The sequence below is a fragment of the Hoplias malabaricus genome, chromosome 5 (genome assembly GCF_029633855.1).
Source record: "Hoplias malabaricus isolate fHopMal1 chromosome 5, fHopMal1.hap1, whole genome shotgun sequence".
NCBI classification, from domain to species: domain Eukaryota; kingdom Metazoa; phylum Chordata; class Actinopteri; order Characiformes; family Erythrinidae; genus Hoplias; species Hoplias malabaricus.
Window position 1 is genome coordinate 18,852,454 of NC_089804.1, and position 17,781 is coordinate 18,870,234.

At 41.4% G+C, this 17,781-nt stretch overlaps 1 protein-coding gene across 2 annotated transcripts in view; it reads left to right on the plus strand.

Moving 5' to 3' along the window:
- The first annotated feature begins 1,794 nt into the window (after nucleotides 1-1,794).
- spo11 (SPO11 initiator of meiotic double stranded breaks) overlaps nucleotides 1,795-17,781 on the plus strand; it is a 51,724-nt gene continuing 35,737 nt past the window's right edge. For both annotated transcript variants that reach the window (XM_066672541.1, XM_066672542.1), the window contains exons 1-3: nucleotides 1,795-2,123; nucleotides 2,224-2,337; nucleotides 5,272-5,360. In XM_066672541.1, the coding sequence (XP_066528638.1) occupies nucleotides 2,017-2,123; nucleotides 2,224-2,337; nucleotides 5,272-5,360 (310 nt within the window). In that variant the 5' untranslated portion in view covers nucleotides 1,795-2,016. The remainder of the gene's footprint in view (nucleotides 2,124-2,223; nucleotides 2,338-5,271; nucleotides 5,361-17,781) is intronic.

A 17,781-nucleotide genomic window follows, 5' to 3' on the forward strand; every position in this document is an offset into this window, starting at 1 on the left:
CAGAAACACACATGCACGATTCCACTTCTCTATTACTGACACACACTCACCCACCCAACACACAGTCACAGTCAATTCAATTCAATTCAGAGTAACTTTATTGGCATGACTGATGGAGCACAATGTTGCCAAAGCATAAACAATGAGGAACATTGCGTCTCACTGGATTGTGAAAGACACAGGATTGTATAATATAGACTATAGTCTTAAAGTAACAAGGCAAAGTTAAAACAATACAGACAAAATATAATACTAATAAAATAAATAAATAAAGCAAAAATATAAATAGTAAATAAATGAGTGTTACTCACTGCCCCTCAGGTGGTGACAGGTTGCTACATATTTTGCAGGGAGGCTCACTGCATTCCCTTCCCCAAGAATTTTGAATTTGTTAGTTTCTTTCATAATTTAAAATTTAAAACAATATTTTTGATTGTTTCAGTAAAATTTTCCCAAATGGTATTACATTTTGGGCAGTGAAAGAGAATGTGCAGCTCTGTCTCGACCTTAACGCTCTCACAGTCTCTCTATCTCTCGCTCTCTCCCTTTCACACACACTCACCTCCCCACCCCACTAACACACAACACACACACACACACAATTACAAACTGTCCTATCTATTACAGTGTATTGCTCTGCATACTTTGTTAGCCCTCTTTCCCCTTGTTCTTTAATGGTCAAGACCACCACAGTGCAGGTATGATTTGTGTGGTCAATCCTACTCAGCGCTGCAGTGACACTGACATGGTGGTGTATGTTGTGCTGGTACGTGTGGATCAGACATAGCAGTGCTGCTATGTTTTTTTATGTGTTTTTAAAACCCTCAGTGTCACTGCTGTCTTAGAATTGTCCAACATCCAGTCAGCAGCATCCTGTGTCCACTGATAGGGGACTAGAGGACACAAGGTTTAAAAACTCCAGCAGCATTGCTGTGTCTGATCCCCTCATAGGTGTCGGTCATAATGTTATGGTTGATTGGTGTACACTCAATCACAGACATTGACACAATCATATACGTGCACCCACACAAAATCACATACACACTCACAGAATCACACACAGTTACACACACTCACACCCACAGATGCAGACACACACCCACAAAGTAGTTCTTGCACACACTCTCATAGTTCCAGTTCTTTTCAAGCACTATGTATTTGTTTCAGGAAATGCAAATCATACAGCAAGCATATATAGGTTCATTGGCATAAAAAGGCTGGCACACCACTGACTGTAGACCACTGCTGCTTCACCATCAGACCACTCAAGATTACTGTTCTGCGTACAGGATATAACTCATTTTTAATCTCCTCAAATAGATTTTAAATTCACAGAGACTTTTATTCTGGAAAACAAATTAATATAAATATTACCAACAACTATGAGAGATATAATAATGAGTATAAGCCTGATATAAAATGATTATGCTAAAAATGTTGACACTGTGCTGGATTAAAATTATTTACTAATCTTATTAATAAAGGATAACAAAATAACCTAATGAAGGAAAAAAATATAAATTGGACTGTGAATGGAAAAGTGCCAAAACGTGGCATTTTGTTTAAATTCTGTTTAATCACCAGCGGTCCTCCAAGAAACACTTGTGGACCTCCAACTTTGCCCTCAGTTGGCCAACAGTGTAACGCCGTTGCTATCAGGGATATATATATATATATATATATATATATATAATAAACACAAACCAAAAATTGTAAATAAAAAAAAATTATATATATATATATATATATATATATTCGAGAAGTTTCGTCCATTTTCAGGTAGCAAGCCTCAGCCCACCACAAGGCGTCTCTGGCAAGGGTTAGTAAAAATCGCTAGCTAAGTTATCACTGCCTAGTGATAGCGATAACAGCTAGGTTTGTTTGCTGAACGTAGCTACGTTTCTGTCAACGCGCGTATGTTAGCTCTGTGGAATCGTCGCGTTTGGACCTGCTTAGGCGGAAATTTCTGTGGCTTTCCTTTAGTATCAATTAAGGACTCTGGATAATCTCACAGATATGTCTGAACCGTTCACCGAGCTAGAGCTAGACAAATTACGAGCTGAACTGTTGCAGAATCTTGAATCCTTCGGGAGAATATCATCCAACACTGAGGATGTTTCTCGGTAATAACAATTGTCGTTCAGTAGATTTTTTTTAATTCTGTCTTTATTGGTCTTTGTTTCGTTGTAATTTCTTTTGTATACATTTATGTATGATTGTCAGCCAAGATGTTTTAAAGCGAATAGAGAAGGTTATCCAGGATACACTTGACACTTTATCCAAAGGAGAAGCACCTGTGCTGGAGTTGAAAAGTCGCTTCAGATGGTGTAACATGAGGTAGGATTTCTAAAGATTTTTATAGCCCCTTCCAATATCGTTTAAATTCAGTGATAAATGGTCCGTGATACTTTTTTTATGTTTTCAATCATTTCGACGTGCAGTAAGAAAATCATAATTGTGGAATAGGAGAAAATGGAAGCAGTACCCTGAACAGAGTATGGATGGACACCATGGCATATCAGGCATATTTGGTCAAACCGCCTTCAGAAATTTAGTGGAGCTAAACTTAGTAGAAGTTACAACAAAATAATAATAATATAAGACATTTAACCATATTACCAGAGTAAAAACACAGGAATGTCATACCATTAATGCATAACGCTGGGAAATTTGCCTAATTAATATTTCATTGAAAACATTTGTAAAAAAAAAAAATGTTCAGCATTTCCAACAAATTGTATGCATTTGGTATGAACACTTTATTTCAGGTACAAATTTTTGACAGGAGTAAACTGGAATACAGGTATTCTGTGCCCATTGCTGTATTGTAATATTCAACCCTGGGCATTTTACATACATACATACATTTTCTTTTCCGCTTCTCCATTTCAGGGTCGCAGTGCTGAGCATTTTAGTTAAATTATTATTTACTGCTCAAATTGTATGGTTGTGGAGGAATAGTTCTGGTTTACTTTCGTATTGTGTCAAATGTTGTGTTGTTTCATTAATATACATGCCTTTTTTTGGGGTGATGTGTTGAAGAATGCTTCTGGTTTAGGGTAATGAATATATACACTACAATTCAAACATTTTAGAGCACTGTGAAATATTCTTGTTTTCAATGGAAACACACATGAGATTAGGAAATATAGTAAATAAACAGGACATGCACACATTGTCAGAATATGAAATATTGAATTTAATGGAAAAGATGACTGTGTACTTCAAATATTGCATTTATCAAAAAACACCACATTTTGTAGCAATTACATCCTGGCTGACTCGGCATTCTAGCTGTCATTTTTTCAAGGTAATCTGATGAGATCTTTCTGGAGCATTTCCCACAACATGCATTGACTTGATGCAGTCTTCCTCTGTACCAGAAGGTCAAGCAGCCCCCACAACAGCTCAGTAGGGTTCAGATCCAGAGACTGGGCTGGCCACGATATTACAGTCAGAATTCTGGCTGACTCCTTATATTTTAAAGATTGCTGATACATTTTGGAGGTGTGTTTGGGGTCATTATCCTGTTGTAGGATGAAATTGACCCCAATCAAGCATTGTCCACAGGGTATGACATGGCTTTGAAAAATCTTGTGGTAGTCTTCCTTCTTCAAAGTCCCTTCAACTCTATATAAATCTCCTATTTTACCACCTCCAAAGCATCCGCAGACCATCACGCTGCCTCCACCATGCTTGACAGATGGAATTAAACATTGGTCTTGTATATTTTCATTGTTTCTGCACCTCATAAATTTTCTTCTCTTTAATTCCAAAGACCCGAAACTTGGTCTGAATTTGGGGTTTTCATTAGTTGTCAGTTATAATCATAAAATTAAAAGAAATAAACACTTGAAATATATCAGTCTGTGTGTAATGAATGAGTATAATATACTTTTTCTTTTTTTTTAATATACTTTTTTAATATACTTCACTTTTTCATGATATTCTAATTTTATGACCAGCACCTGTATGCAAAATAGGCCTCTACAAAAATAGGTCTTAATGCAAATACTTTAGTTGTATTAAATTTTTAAAACATTTAAATGAATCATGTAATGGACAAAATAATTTGTGAATTGCATGAAAATGTTTTCATTTGGAAAAGAGGGAAATTTGCAAGTGTTGTAAAACTTTTGAATGGTAGTGCATGTTTTTATCATTTAGTGCTGCAATGTAGCTTTTCTTAAGTGAAGAATATATTATAACTTTGTCAGTTGTTAAAGGAAAACATTGCATGATGAAGAGCAATTCGTGGGACTAAAAGTGAATTGAAGAAGACTATTAATAGTATTGAAAAATCATGTCTGCCAGGAAAATTGCAATTGTGGTGAATAAAGTTTGGGATAGAGAAGATTATGAAATGGCTAGGGGTGCTATGTTGTATAAACTGTGTGACATGGTATGAAAAAGGTGTTCTGGAGCTACAGCTGATACTTTTATTTGAGGGATTTAAATTTGCTATGGTGAGTCATATGTTGATATAATTTATGGTTCCATTCATGAAAGCAGGAAAGAAGTGGAATGTGAGAGTGGTGGTGCAATTTGCAAGAACGTCTTAGAGCTAATGAATGTGATTTCCCAAGTGCAGTGTGCTAAAGCAGGCTTTGATTCAGGTGATTCATGGAACGCATTGAATAAGGAGGTTTTTGAATTGAACTGGAAAATCACTGAGCAAGCATAAAGTTTTTATAGATTATGTGTATAGACTGTGTGGAGTATGCTGAAGAGTATATTGTCCAGTTAGTTTGTCACAGGGTCTATACACAGAGACAAAAAAAAAAAAAAAATCTATATATATATATATATAATCTGAAACAGCCAGTTTACTTGTACATTGAGGGTGACCCTCATTTGCTATGTAGCCATGCTAATACATAATGATATGGCTTGAGAGATGCAGAAATAATAAGAATGATTGTTAAATCCAAATTTAAAAGTCTAATTTAAACAAATCATAGCACAGATAAGTCAAATGACAAAATAAATAAATAAATGAATATTACAAAACTGTAAATATAAAACAAGAAATATTTAAGAAGTAACAATTTTTTTAAAATAAATGAAGAAATAATAAATGAAAGGTAAATTAAATATAAAGGAATGGATAAAAAGGCAGCTGAAATATACCAGGTAAGGTACTGATATCTATTTGCTATATGACATTTGACACACATTTATGCAACATTTAGTAATCGACTTGATATTGAAAACATTGGGTTCTTTTATTGGTTAATCTAATAAATTTCCCTGACCTGTTTTTATTATCAGATTTGACAAGTCTGTTGGTCTACTGATGAATTCAGATGCGACTGTCACAACTTTAAGAAGCAACTGCCCTTATTCTGCAACCAAATTTGGTGAGAGGAAATAACATTTATTTTGGTGTGGTATCTGGAGTGGCCAATCAGATTAAAGAGGGGGCGCTGGCCACCCAGGACACCCCTTTAAAACAGCGCATGTGAAAACCAATATTAAAGTAACAATCAAGTTGAGGTCTGACGCACTATTGTAATGTTACATTCATTTCATGATACAAGAGAGATAGTTTTTTGCATCTTAATATGTTAGCATTTTTATACAGATGCAAATAATCTCAACAATTTTCCAAAAAAGTGTCATTGCTAAAACTGGCATGTCAGGCCAAAAAGACTTTCTCCTGACTTAGCTTTGTATATGCTTTATTAAAAATCACTATTTCTATAAAAAAAAATCAATATCTAAAAAATTTCACAGACACAAGTTTCAGATTTAAAAGAGAAAAGGTTCATTACTTTATTTAAACAGGTTAAAATAAAATCACATCAACCCAGGTAAGTCTGAAAAGAGATACCAAAAAGCATTCATAAAACAACTTAAGGTATAGACACATTAACCTGAGTAGATCTAAGAAGACATACAAAAAAGCATTTGTGAAGCTCTCATTTTTATACAGTATTCAGGGGTGATAAGGATATTACCCCACCTTTTTCACACACTCCATAGGCTGAGTTGGATCCCATTACAATCAAAAGGTACCTTATTCCCCATGTGTATATAAGGACTTTTGCTTCCACTTAACTCTTCAGACATTGTTTACTGTTAGGTTTAAAAGAAAGTTTGTGTGCTTCTTAGAAAAGGTTCTTATCTATACTCAAGGCCATTTTACTCTTTCCCTCCTTTTTCCTCCCCATTCATTATGTTTCTGTTCTTTCACATTCTCCTATCTAGCTTCTCCCTGTCCTCCCAAATATCACAACCTTTCATTATTATTTCCAAACTACACTATTGTTAGGTTGTTGTATAGACAATGCTTTCATTATTTTCCAACCAGGTTTTATCAAATAACAACCTCAGGCTTCATGTCTCAGACCTTGGTGTGTAGGACCAAAGCTGGTCCTTTCTCACAGTTGCCCTGTGGGCTAATAAAGCAAATTGATGATAAAAGTTTAAAACTATCACTGCCCCTGCCTTTGGATCCGGCAGGTGTTTTGTTAATAAGACTTTTTGTAAGGGCCTTTGTTCAATAAAAGTGTATGTGTAATATTTACCAGAATTCTAATGAACTACAATGGGCTTCTTCGGTGTCACTGATAAGCTTTCTCAGGCCTCACAAGAGCACACAGACCAACTGTCTCAGAGAGAACCAACTTCACCATTTCATGATTATTAATTGTAGTATTTTACTTTAAACATCATTATTATTTTAATTTATGTAATTCCATATTTAATACTTAAGTCAATGTTTTAGACATTTAGATCCGTCAGGACATTGCAATTCCAGTTTCCAGCTCTGTTGGGTTAGTTTGGTTTTTTTCTTTCTGCCCATAACTGAGCACATTACTAGCCAATTTGGATGTCTGTTAGCTAATATAACAACTGTGCTCTTAGCTGTTTAGTGTTGAGCTGTCAAATGATGATGTGTTAGGGTAGTTAAAAAATATTCAGTGACAGGCGTTACATTTCTCTTGAGAAAGAAAGTTTAAGCCTTTGCTTTTGGCACTGGGTAGCTGCATTTGGCTGTTAATTTGGGAAATGGCATGAAAAAAGGAAACAAAGTTTAAAAAAGGATTCCCTAATGTGGCAGCTTAAATCAGTTGCCATATAAAGGCTTCAGTGAAAAACCTTATTGATATGTTTTCTTAGAAAACAATTGAAAATTGTATTATTTGCGGCAATGGGACGTTTTCTTCAAGATTTATGTGGGGGTTTCGCTGGGTGGGCGTCCTTTTATATGGTTCATGAGGTCTGGGGTGGGTAAAAATGTTTAGTCTGCTGTTTTGAGATTCCTAACCCTGCGTTCACACTAGCAGGCAAAAAAAGCAACAAGTGTCCAGTCATTTTTTATGGAAGAACGTAATTTGTAGCCGTGATTCAGCAACAACTGGCTAGCAACACAGCGACAGAGTGACACATCAAGTTCAGATTTTCTCAACTTTATGCAAATGAGCTATGACGCTGTGACGCGGCATTCTAAACGATTGGCTGAAAAAAAAAATCTTTGAACCAATTGTAGACACAGAGTCCAAAGTTCGGTCAGATTCTGCTCTCTGACACGCCCCTCCCCGCAACAATGTGAGCAGCCTGAAACACCCACAAGAGACAAACTTGGGGCAACGTAAGCAACTTGTCGCCTGCTAGTGTGAACGTACGGTAAGTTATTTGAGCAGTATGATTGAGACACCCTGCCAAGCCTTTTGTGTTTGATATGTATAAATCAAACTAAATTAAAAAAGAACATTTAAGTATAATCTATGAAATAAATGTAACTTATTGGTTTATCTGTGTAAAACAAGTTTAGTTGACAATAGTGTGCGTATATTGTGATAGAAGTTTTGTGGAAAATGTGTTATAGTTTAGATATGTGCAAAACCTTATCTTGTGATTAAAAATGTTAATATTAAAATGAAAGTGTGCAGACACATTTCTAATTAAGACTAGTGCCATTGATGGTTAAAAAAAACCCCAAATTAATCACAATTAATTGCATTGTCCCTTCCCAAGACTGAAACATTTAATTATGAACATTTAAATGTAAAATAAACAAATCAATGTAAGATCAACACAAATTATATTTATATCGATTGAAAATTTTTAATCACAAAAAAATTTAATTCTAATATTTCTTCATATTTTTGGGAGGGAGCAATTTGTTTTTACTTTATTATAATATCTCAGTGTATTTTTGATGAAGGGCGACATGGTGGCGCTACAGGTTGTGTTGCAGTCACACAGCTCCAGGGACTGAGGAGTTTGGTGTGTTCTCGCCATGTCTGTGTGGGTTTCCTCCGGGTGCTCTGGTTTCCTCCCATGGTCCAAAAACACACCTTCGTAGGTGAATTGGCTACTCAAAAAACTCCGTAGGTGTGTGTGTGTGTGTCGCCCTGTGAAGGACTGGTGACCCCCTTCAGGGTGTGTTCCTGCCTTGTGACCAATGATTTCTGGTAGGTCCCAGAACTGGACAAGCGGACAAAGTGTGAGTGTGAGTTTTGATCAATTTTGAATTACAATCTAGAATAAAACGGGGTGTGTGTGTCTGAGTGAGAGAAAGGAGGAGGAGGAATTGTAAGAGAGTTTATAATATTTTGTGCTGCCACTGCTGGAGTGCAGTAGCGCCGCTAGCCCATTAGGAGGAGCAGGTGGGTTTGTTAACCTAAGATTCTCTAGTAGAAAAAGAAATACATTGAGAGAGTCTGAACTGGTAGCAACCCACGTTGTTTGCAAAGTTGTTTTTTTACACAGAGCATGGGAAATATATGTCTGTAAGTATGAGTGCATTCTAAGTTCGTGTTGAGTGAGTAGTGTATTTTGTAGTCTTTTTTGAAGATCTTACAGTTGCGCTCGTCAATGCTAATCGCGTTAGCTCGTCTATGGAAAAACCCATTATATGTTAGCATCGAGCTAGCGGGATGCATGTTACCCATTGTTTACTCTTTTTCTGGTGGCTATGCCAGCTACATTTTGAGATACTGGATCTCCAATTTATATCATGTAATAGTAGAAATATGTTATGTGACTATATGCATGTTGTAATGTGTTCTTTCTTGTGTTTGTAGTTTTACAGTGCCTTAATTTGAGAGTCAAATAAAACTTTCTACAATGGTGGAAAACGTTTGCCTCTTATATTGAAGAATTGTTATCTATCTGCATAACTGGACATCCGTGTACAGTGAGGGCAGAATAGCAAAAAGGCATCATTCTCATCAAGTATAGTGAGTTCTGGAAAAAGAAAGAATGGATGATACGCTGGAAACAAGGTCAAAGGCGTCTAGTTCTTTACGCTCCAGCAGGTTTACAACATCATCTACTGCTGTTACCAGAGCATGAGCAAAAGCAGAAGCGGCTCTTGTCCAGCTGTCCTTTGCAGAGCAGGAAGCTAACATCCTGAAACAACAAGCTGAACAGCTTAAGAAAAAAGCAGATTTGGATGCAGAGCTGCACATACTGAAATCACAGAAAGCAGCGGCAGCAGCGCTAGCTGAGGCTCAAGCATGGGAAACGTCCGCACAGGAAAGCGAGCACCCACAACAGCCCCAGCTGGACAATATGCCACCAATCAATGCTGAAGAACGAGTACAAGAGTATGTGCAACAACAGTCAGAACTCAGTGTTAATTTGCAGATTCCAGAGGAGAATTCTCCTGGAATCCCACTTCCGCCAGTTACACAGCCAGCTAGCACCATTGAGGCAAAAGTAAAAGCGTACAAGGAACCACGAACCTGTCAGTCTAGTGTGTACAACAGTCAAGCGTTTGCACCTTTGCCATCCTGCCCTGCTGTGAGCCCAAAGAAAGAATCTTACAACTGGAGTTACGGAGGACAGACAATGAATGATCGAATGACCTCAGCCCAAGCTAGTGACACCCGCACCGATAAGATGATGATCAGCTCTGGTCTGCTGAAATTCGATGATCGACCAGAGAGTTACTGGGCATGGAAGACATCCTTTCTAAGTGCAATTCAAGATCTGAGTGTATCACCTCAAGAAGAGCTAGACCTGCTTTCCAAATGGCTTGGCCCGCAGTCAGCTGCACAGGCCAGGAGAGTTAGAGCTGCATACATAAACAATCCTACAGCAGGCCTACAGATGGTGTGGCAGAGATTGGAGGAGTGTTTTAGAGCACCAGAGGTGATTGAGCATGCACTTCTAAAGAAAGTTGAAGATTTTCCTAAGCTGACGAATAGAGACAACCCACTTTTAAAAGAACTGGGGGATATTCTACTCGAACTTCATGCTGCAAAAACAAGTGGCCATTGAAGATTAATAATGTTATTTTGGACCGTTCTCAAAGTAATTACAATTTAAACATATCCAAAAGGTCCAAAATACACCCCCACACGCGTGCTCGTTCCGGGAGCTTTGCAAAAACCAGTCGAGTGAAGTTCAAAGCAAATCAAAGTATTTATTGGATCCAAGAGAACTAATACATGAAAAAGTCTAATAGCTTTCCCAGTAGAGTTCTGACCTCTCCTGATCTGACTCCATAGTTTTATACCTCAAATGACGTATACCCTGCTGGCAAGGCGTTTCTGGCTGATTAACATATATTAATATGCATAATTAGACATGTTAGTACTCAGGTTTCTGCGTGCATGTTTCACATGCACCTATGACCCCAAAACACTCATCATGCCCTTCTGACTCTGTAGGTTTTATTACCCACATTCCTTTTCTGTCACCAAGATTCAGAGGGGTCACTAATGGACTTAAGGTCACTGAGATGCCCTAAATTTCAACTGTCCTAACTAACACTTGGAATTTATACTACAAGCCTAAGTGCAGATCTGTTAAAGATCTAAGAAATTAGAAAGGTGTAAACACTGAGTCAGCATGTCAGTTAGTGTGCAGATTCTAAACTGTTTAAATGCATGGTTAAAATACTGATTAATCATTCATCTGAGTACATATAAGATACAAGATTTCACACAATTATAAATGCTTAATCTTAACTAATCATTTAAGGATATTTGTCCACTAACACAAAGTAATAAAATTGTTTTTACAACACCATCTCCCAGGTCTTTCACATCTGGACACAGCCCATGGAGTCAATCCAATTCTGGAAAAGCTTCCATACCACCTTCAGGAGAAATGGGTAACAGAGGCCTCAACGTTCAGAAGAGAGAATGCAGTATCTTATCCTCCATTTTCATTTTTTGTTGGTTTAGTGAATGAAAAAGCCAGGGTTCGCAATGACCCAAGTTTTTCCTGTGTCACCTCTGCCAGTGCCAGCAATCCGAAAACACAGAGAGTGGTAAGGCAAAACTATCAACCTCCTTTTTCTGTTAAGAAGACAGAGGTTTCAAGTGTTGAAGGAGTCAGCTCACACACTCCCACAGACACGAACAACATAGAACCTGATAAACAATGTCTGATACACAGTAAGCCTCACCCATTGAGAAAATGCCGTCTCTTCAGAAGTAAGACTTTGGAGGAAAGAAAGGCTTTCTTGAAAAATAAACGGATTTGTTTTAAGTTTTGCTCTTCTGTTCATCACATAGCCAAAGATTGTTTGAAGGCAGTACAATGCACAGTGTGGGGTAGTGAAAGGCATATCACTACGCTACACCCTGATCCCCTTCCCCGTAGAACGGAAACCTCAGTGATTAAAGATGAGCATGGCGGGGAGGAAAGAGAATCAACTGCAGCTGATGTGACCTCAAAATGCACAGAAGTATGTGGCGATTCGATCGGCTCAAGATCATGCTCCAAGATATGTTTGGTCAAAGTGTTTCCTGCTGAACAACCAGAGAAAGCGGTCAGAATGTATGCTGTTCTAGATGAACAAAGCAACCGCTCCTTGGCTAAAACATACTTTTTTTGACATCTTTAACATTCAAGAACAACCAGAACCATATACATTGAAAACATGTGCAGGTGTCAGAGAGGTAGCAGGGAGATGAGCCAGCCACTTCATAGTAGAGTCGTTTGATGGTATGACTCAGCTTCCCTTGCCCAGTCTCATTGAGTGTGATATGATACCTGATGATAGGACTGAAATCCCATCACCGCAAGTTATTTCCCATTATCCTCACCTAAAGCCAGTCCAAGGTAAAATTCCAGAAATTGATCCAGATGCCAAAATCCTTCTCCTTCTGGGCAGAGACATTTTGTGTGCACAAAGTAAGAGAACAACATAATGGACTCCATAACGAGCCATATGCTCAACGGCTCGACCTTGGTTGGGTAATCGTGGGTGAAGTGTGTCTGGGACAGGTGCACAAGACAGCTAATGTTAGTATATACAGGACCAACATTCTGCTAAGTGGACGTGCTTCGCTCTTGAGTTCATGTCCAAACAACTTACAAGTTAAAGAAAAGCTTAGTTGTCAAACGCCAAACCTGAGTTTTCAAAGCACTGAACAGCATCTGGGAAGAAAGATAAATGATCTTGGCAGTCAGGTGTTTCATAGGACACAACAAGATGACACCCCTGCTATGTCAGTTGATGATGAAAGTTTCTTGAAGACGCTAGAAGAACAAGTCTATAAAGACGATTTCAACACCTGGGTTGCCCCATTACACTTTCGGTCACCACGGCACCGTCTTCCCAACAACTGACCTCAAGCCTTAAAGCATCTTTCATCCCTTCGCCGAACACTAGACAAAAAAACGCAAATGAGAAAACAATTCATTGATTTCATGCAAAGGACGTTGGATGAGAAACAAACAGAGTCAGCACCGCCATTAAAGGAAGGAGAGGAAAGTTGGCATCTACCCATATTTGGAGTGTATCACCCACAGAAACCTAACCAGATAAGAGTGGTGTTTGATTCAAGTGCCAAGCACGAAGGAATTTCCCTCAATGACGTGCTTCTGAGTGGACCTGATTTGAACAATGCTCTTCTTGGAGTTCTCATTCGATTCCGCAGAGAACCAATAGCAGTTATCGCGGATGTTCAGCAGATGTTTTACTGCTTCAAAGTCTGCGAGAAGCATCGCAACTTTCTGAGGTTCCTGTGGTATGAAAACAATGATCTGCGAAAACCAATGAAGGAGTTCCGAATGACGGTACATGTATTTGGCAACAGTCCATCACCGGCAGTTGCTATTTACTGCCTCAGGCGAGCTGCTCTGGAAGCAGCCGACTCCACTGCTTGTGCAAAAGAGTTCATTACACGCAATTTTTATGTGGACGATGGACTTGCATCTTTTACCAGTGAAACAGAAGCCATTAGTGTCCTGCAGACTTCCCAAGAGATGCTAGCTGAATCAAACATCAAGCTACACAAAATAGCATCCAACAGTAGCAGTGTCATGCAGGCATTCGCTCCAGAAGACCTAGCTAAAGATTTGAAGGAACTTGGTGAGGAACCTATCTGTGGAACAGTATGACTGGGACACACCACTGCCAGCATCCAAGCAGAAACATTGGACTCTCTTGAGAGACTCTATGAAAGACCTAGAACAGCTCCAGATTCCGAGACCTTATGTTCCAGTTTCTTTATCCATGCAGACACAGCACAGAGAGTTGTGTGTTTTTTCAGATGCATCAGTCATAGCCATAGCTGCTGTGGCTTACTTGAGGACAGTTTCTACAACAGGACAGTGCCACGTGGGATTCATCATGGCAAAAGCAAAACTTGCTCCATGCCCGGCACATGCTGTTCCTCGACTTGAACTTTGCGCAGCTGTCCTAGCAGTCGAGCTGGCAGACTTTATTCTGGACGAACTGGACATTGACATTCATTCTGTGATGTACTATACTGACAGTAAAATAGTCCTAGGTTATATTCATAACACCTCACGCAGGTTTTATGTTTATGTGGCAAACAGGATAACCCAAATCAAGAAGTCTTCACATCCAGATCAGTGGCATTACATCAGAACTGAAGAAAACCCAGCAGACCAGGGAACTCGACCAACAACTGCTGCAACTCTCAAAAGCACCAACTGGTTTACTGGACCTTCCTTTCTGTCAAAACCACAAAAAGGCCACACTTCTCAGACAGATGTCTTTGAATTTCTGGATCCAGATATGGATCCAGAAGTTTGCCTTGAAGTGACCACCTGTACCACTGTGGTTAAAAAAGGTGGACTTGGAGTCCAGAGGTTTCACAGGTTCTCCACTTGGAAGTCTTTGACTCGCGCACTCTCCACACTAATCAAGAAGGCGAGGAGTGTTGCAAAAACACATGGTGGTAACAAAGGAGATGTGGAGGCACAGGCGGTGATAGTAATCATTAAAACCACACAACAAAATGCCTATAAATTGGAGTTTCAGTGTCTTGCCAAGGGAGGCCAAATCTCCAAACAAAGTCCACTTCAGAAGCTGTCACCGTTTCTGGATCAGGAGGCATTATTGAGAGTCGGTGGCCGTATGTCTGCAACTGATATGTCGTTTGAGGATAAACACCCCTTGATCATTCCCAAGCTGCACGTCGCTACATTGCTGGTGAGAAAATATCATGAACAGTCTGCACACCAAGGACGACATTTCACGGAAGGAGCTATTAGATTAGCAGGACTTTGGCTAGTTGGAGGGAAACGACTTGTGTCAAGTGTGATACACAAATGCGTAACGTGCAAAAGATTGAGAGGTAAAATGCAGGTCCAGAAGATGTCACCAGAGCCACCATTTACTCATGTTGGTTTGGATGTTTTTGGACCTTGGATGGTGACTGCCCGAAAGACGAGAGGAGGGCATGCTGAAAGTAAATGATGGGCTATCATATTCACTTGTTTGAGCACTAGAGCAGTACACATTGAGGTCATAGAGACAATGACCACTGCAAGCTTCATCAATGGACTCAGACGTTTCAGTGCCATTAGAGGGCCCATTAAAACAATTAGATCAGATCGGGGCACAAATTTCATTGGTGCCTGTAAAGAACTCAAACTAAACACAACTGATCCTGAGTTGAAGACGTACCTTAAAGACAACAAGAGCATATGGATATTCAACCCTCCCCACTCTTCCCACATGGGCGGAGTGTGGGAGAGGATGATCGGCATTGCTCGACGGATTTTGGATGCTCTTCTTCTCAAGCTGAATCCATCGTATCTTACGCATGAGATACTAGTCACTCTGATGGCAGAAGTCACTGCCATTATGAACTCAAGACAATTGGTCTCAGTGTCTTCTGACCCAGAAGCGCCAGCAGTGCTTACCCCATCAATGTTGTTAACACATAAAAAGGATACATTGGCTGCACCTTCAGGGGATTTTGATGTTAACGATCTTTCCAACAAACACTGGAGGAGAGTCCAAGCACTTGGTGATGCCTTTTGGAAAAGGTGGAGGCAGGAGTATCTAACGACACTTCAAACAAAGGGAAAATGGAATTTGGAGAAGCCTAATCTACAAGTTGGAGATGTGGTGCTGCTGAAGGACTCACAAATAAAAAGAACTGAGTGGCCTACTGGACTCGTGATTAAAACCTTTCCCAGTCAAGATAATAGAGTGCGTAAAGTGGAGGTCAAAGTAGTCAAACATGACATTCCTAGAGTGTATTTGCACCCTGTTTCAGAGTTGATTTTCCATCCATCCATCCATTATCCACCGCTTATCCGGGTCGCGGGGGAAGCAGTCGGAGCAAAGAAACCCAGACCTCCCTCTCCCCAGCCACCGACTCCAGCTTCTCTGGGGGTATACCGAGGCGTTCCCAGGCCAGTCGAGACATATAGTCTCTCCAGCGTGTTCTTGGTCTGCCCCGGGGCCTCCTCCCCGTTGGACATGCCCGGAACACCTCTCCAGGAAGGCGTCCAGGAGGCATCCGAACCAGATGCCCGAACCACCTCAACTGGCTCCTCTCGACGTGGAGGAGCAGCGGCTCCACTCCGAGTCTCTCCCGGATGTCCGAGCTCCTAACCCTGTCTCTAAGGGAGAGTCCAGACATCCTGCGGAGAAAACTCATTTCAGCCGCTTGTACCTGCGATCTCGTTCTTTCCGTCACTACCCAAAGCTCGTGACCATAGGTGAGGGTTGGGACGTAGATTGAACGGTAAATCGAGAGCTTTGCTTTTCTGCTCAGCTCTCTCTTCACCACAACGGACCGGTACAGAGCCCGCATTACTGCTGACGCTGCACCGATCCGCCTGTCAATCTCACGCTCCATCTTTCCCTCACTCGTGAACAAGACCCTGAGGTATTTAAACTCGTCCACTTGAGGCAGGATCTCACTTCCAACCTGAAGAGAGCACTCCACCCTTTTCCGACTGAGTACCATGGACTCGGACTTGGAGGTGCTGATCCTCATCCCTACCGCTTCACACTCGGCTGCAAACTGGCCCAGCAAGAGCTGGAGGTCCCGGCCCGATGAAGCCAACAAGACCACATCATCTGCAAAAAGCAGACATGGGATCCTGAGACCACCAAACCGGACACCTTCCGCCACTTGGCCACGCCGAGAAATTCTTTCCATAAAAATTGTGAACAGAACCGGTGACAACGGGCAGCCCTGACGGAGTCCAACTCCGACTGGAAACCAGTCGGACTTACTGCCAGCCATACGAACCAGACTCCTGCTCTGTTTGTACAGGGACTGGATAGCTCGTAACAAAGAGCCCAGTACCCCATACTCCCTGAGCACCCCCCACAGAATACCCCGAGGGACACGGTCGAATGCCTTCTCCAGATCCACAAAACACATGTAGACTGGTTGAGCAAACTCCCATGCACCCTCCAGGATCCTAGCGAGGGTAAAGAGCTGGTCCTGTGTTCCACAACCGGGGCGGAATCCGCATTGTTCCTCCTGGATCCGAGGTTCAACTATCAGTCGGACTCTCTTCTCCAGTACCCCCGCATATTACCTTACCGGGGAGGCTGAGGAGTGTGATCCCCCTATAGTTGGAACACACCCTCCGATCCCCCTTTTTAAAAAGGGGAACCACCACCCCAGTCTGCCAGTCCAGAGGCACTGCCCCCGATGTCCACGCGATGTTGCAAAGACGTGTCAACCAGGACAGCCCCACATCATCCAGAGCCTTGAGGAACCCGGGGTGAACCTCATCCACCCCCGGGGCCCTACTGCCAAGGAGTTTCCCTACCACCTTGGCCACTTCAGCCCCAGTGATAGACGAGCCCCCCCGACAGGCACCGACAACCTTGCAGCCACAGCTCCGTTCAGCCGCCTCAACAATGGAGGTCCGGAACATGGCCCACTCAGACTCAATGTCACCAGCCTCCCCCAGGATGCAGTCGAAGCTCTGCCGGATGTAGGAGTTGAAGATCTTTCTGACAGGTTCCTCTGCCAAACGTTCCCAGCAAACCCTCAGCACACGTTTGGGCCTGCCAGGTCTGTCCGGCATCCTCCCCCGCCATCTGATCCAACTCACCACAAGGTGGTGATCAGTTGACAGCTCAGCGCCTCTCTTCACCCAAGTGTCCAGAACATATGGCCGCAGGTCAGATGATACGACTATAAAGTCGATCATCGAAATGCGGCCTAGGGTGTCCTGATGCCAGGTGTACTTGTGGACACCCTTGTGTTCGAACATGGTGTTCGTAATGGACAAACCGTGACGAGCACAGAAATCCAATAAGTGAACACCACTCGGGTTCAGATCAGCGGGGCCGTTCCTCCCAATCACGCCCCTCCAGGTCTCACTGTCATTACCCACGTGAGCGTTGAAGTCCCCCAGCAGAACAATGGAGTCCCCAGAATGAGTGTTCTCCAGCACTCCCTCTAGGGTCCCCAAGAAGGCATGGTACTCTGAACTGCTGTTTGGTGCATAAGCACAAACAACAGTCAGAGCCCTTTCCCCAACCCGAAGGCGCAGGGAAATTACCCTCTCGTCCACTGGGGTAAACCCCAACGTACAGGCGCTAAGCCAGGGGGCTATGAGTAAGCCCACACCTGC